Source organism: Chiloscyllium plagiosum, chromosome 13 (genome assembly GCF_004010195.1).
Source record: "Chiloscyllium plagiosum isolate BGI_BamShark_2017 chromosome 13, ASM401019v2, whole genome shotgun sequence".
In the NCBI taxonomy this organism is placed as follows: domain Eukaryota; kingdom Metazoa; phylum Chordata; class Chondrichthyes; order Orectolobiformes; family Hemiscylliidae; genus Chiloscyllium; species Chiloscyllium plagiosum.
In genome coordinates this window covers 69,334,240-69,336,793 of record NC_057722.1, presented here as the reverse complement: position 1 = coordinate 69,336,793, position 2,554 = coordinate 69,334,240, and the positions used below count along the sequence as shown (strand labels likewise).

At 46.4% G+C, this 2,554-nt stretch overlaps 1 protein-coding gene across 2 annotated transcripts in view; it reads right to left on the bottom strand.

Moving 5' to 3' along the window:
* Nucleotides 1–2,536, bottom strand: part of LOC122556176 (zinc finger protein ZIC 4-like) — a 6,451-nt gene extending 3,915 nt beyond the window's left edge. Inside the window, exons 1-2 of one of the 2 annotated variants that reach the window (XM_043702696.1) lie at nucleotides 2,313–2,536; nucleotides 1,100–1,708 (exon numbers count right to left, since the gene is read on the bottom strand). In XM_043702696.1, the coding sequence (XP_043558631.1) occupies nucleotides 1,100–1,708; nucleotides 2,313–2,466 (763 nt within the window). In that variant the 5' untranslated portion in view covers nucleotides 2,467–2,536. Of the gene's footprint in view, nucleotides 1–1,099 lie in introns of both variants that reach the window. The other variant, XM_043702695.1, reaches the window with a different exon arrangement.
* Between the last annotated feature and the right edge of the window lie 18 nt (nucleotides 2,537–2,554).

Here is a 2,554-nt window from a genome sequence, read left to right as displayed (position 1 = left end):
CCACCCAAAAAAACCACTATCGACCATTCGCAACCCTCCGCTCAGCCAAAGCTAGTCAGGAGATAAAATAAACAATGAGGAGCGTGCATCGCTGGCGCACCATTGATCATGAAGCTGAAATATGTCCAGTCTTTTGAGGAGAAATTTTGAGTGGAGGGTCGGTGGAGGTAGAATTTGCCGTAAAGGTTTACTACTCGAGCACAAAGCAGGCAATAGACAATAAGAGAGCGAGTCCGCGACGTATCGAACCGCTGCTGTAAGCTCAATTAATACAGGCTTTTCTAAAAAAAATCCCGAGGAGGGGGAAATCTCATCTCTGCGGTTGCATTACTTATAGATTATTCTGGCTCGGGAAGTTCAAACGCAGCTTTGAATGAGCTTCGATCTGCTGAATTTACTTGCTGCTAAGTGGAACTAGCAGATGTTTATGACACATGTCCCAGTTTCACAAATGGCTCTGCAAATGACATTTTTTTTTCAGAACGTAGGCCTGAAGATTTGTTTTCATTTGTTCTAGGCCTCGAAAATGTTTGGATTTTTTTTGTTTTTGAAAAAATGAAAAGCTGATAGGTTAGGAAATGGATAGACACTTGGAGTGATGATACAGAACATGATTAATATATTTTTGCTTGTGGATTCTACCAAAACCAAAAAAAAGGGCAAAATAGACAACGCTTTTCTTAATAATTCTCCGCCACCTATAAAAGCTTTCACTGAAATTGACTTAACCTTAATATATTGTCCACTGAGAGCTAAACGGCATATTTTCCAACTACCTTTAACTGCCGCTGAAGGTAGAAACCTAGTGACTTTTAATTTCAGTCGAAATTGAATCAGAGCAGATTTATTATCTGCAACCGGAAGACTGTTTACAGCTAAAACGTTATGCATTATTTATTACCCACAACAATTCAAAGTTCTTGGAGCTGTGTGGTTTCTCTAAATGCTGCAACAACAAAAGAAAATCGGCTATTTTCCAAGCCACATAAAACTCATGCTCGCTGTGCATTTGTCCCACTGGTAATACAACGAAAACATATTTTATTAACGAAAATGCATTTAGAAGTACGTAATAGAATGATCCTTCGAAAGTACTGACCTGTGTGAGTTCTTTTGTGGATCTTGAGATTTTCTGATCTGGCAAAGACTTTCCCACAGCCAGGGAATGGACAGGGGAATGGTTTCTCGCCAGTGTGGACTCTGATGTGATTTACAAGTTTATATTTGGCTTTGAAAGGCTTTCCCTCTCGTGGACACTCTTCCCAGAAACAGATATGATTCGACTGTTCTGGTCCCCCAACGTGTTCCACTGTTACGTGAGTAACCAGTTCGTGCATCGTGCTAAAAGTTTTTGAGCATGGCTTTTTAGTGATAGGGTCCGGTTCAGTCCACTTGCAGATCAGTTCCTGCTTGATGGGTTGCCTCATGTAGCGAAAAAAAGCACCTGGGCCGTGGTGGCCAGTTATATTCATGTTAATGTTTATACCACCGTAGCCATGTAGAGGGGAAGAGGCAAAAGGATCACTCCTGGAACTTGCCACTTGACTGTAGTGCTCAGACCTGGCGTACATATCTCCAGGTAGACCCAGTCTTAACTGTCCGTTCAGATGGTGTCCAGCTGGGACTGCAAGGGGAGGTTGGTCATGCAGTCCAGGGAATAGAGAGTGGCTCCCAGCCTCGGGGTGACCATGGTGTCCGGGATAACTACCTGTTGTTGACACAAACATTCCGTGGTGAGAACTTGTGCCGGGATATTGATCAGTGAGCCCTGGCATTACTGAGGATGTCAAATCCCTGCGGATGAGGAAATCTCTACCTGCCGAGATAGCCTGGGCAGTGTAGCTGGCGTGGGAGTGCGAGACCGAGTAACTGACTGCTGCCGCCGCCTGCGCTGGGCCAAACGCTGCCGTGGGATTGGAGACAACTTCAGCGTGGCCTGCCATATGATGGTGATGATGATGGTGGTGATGGTGGTGGGGATGGGTTGGGCTGAGTTTAAGTGCGGCGGCGGCTGCAGGGTGCCCCATGTGTTCAGGCCCGAAAGGACTCGGCCCCAGGCGGGGTTCTCCAGTATTCTCCCCAGGGTGCGTGTGTGCCATTGAGTGGGGATGGCCGCTGAGCCCCGGGAAACCTGTCATGTTCTGAGGGGGATGGTGATGATGATGGTGGTGAGCTCCTGCCAGATCTACTAATCTCAGCGCTGGATTTCGTTTGGCGAATGATGAGGGGTCCATCATCTGACTCCCTAATGCATCCATGCTCATAATGCCTAACAGCGGGAAAATAAAAAAAAACGTTTCTTTCAAAGTTACCGAACTTTAGAAACTCGTTCTTTGCCAACGTGGAAAGCCATTCGGTGTGGAGTGTGCAGCGCGATAGCAGCAGCAGGACGCTTTGAGAAACTGAATTGAGATTCATGAACTGCTTTGCAGCCCGTCGAGCTCCGCGAGCAACACGCAATCCCATTGGTCAGTCTCCGATGATTGACAGTTCCACTTACTTACCCCAGTCAGGGCACATGCGTATTACACCAAGTCTTGGCACTTTTGGTGGT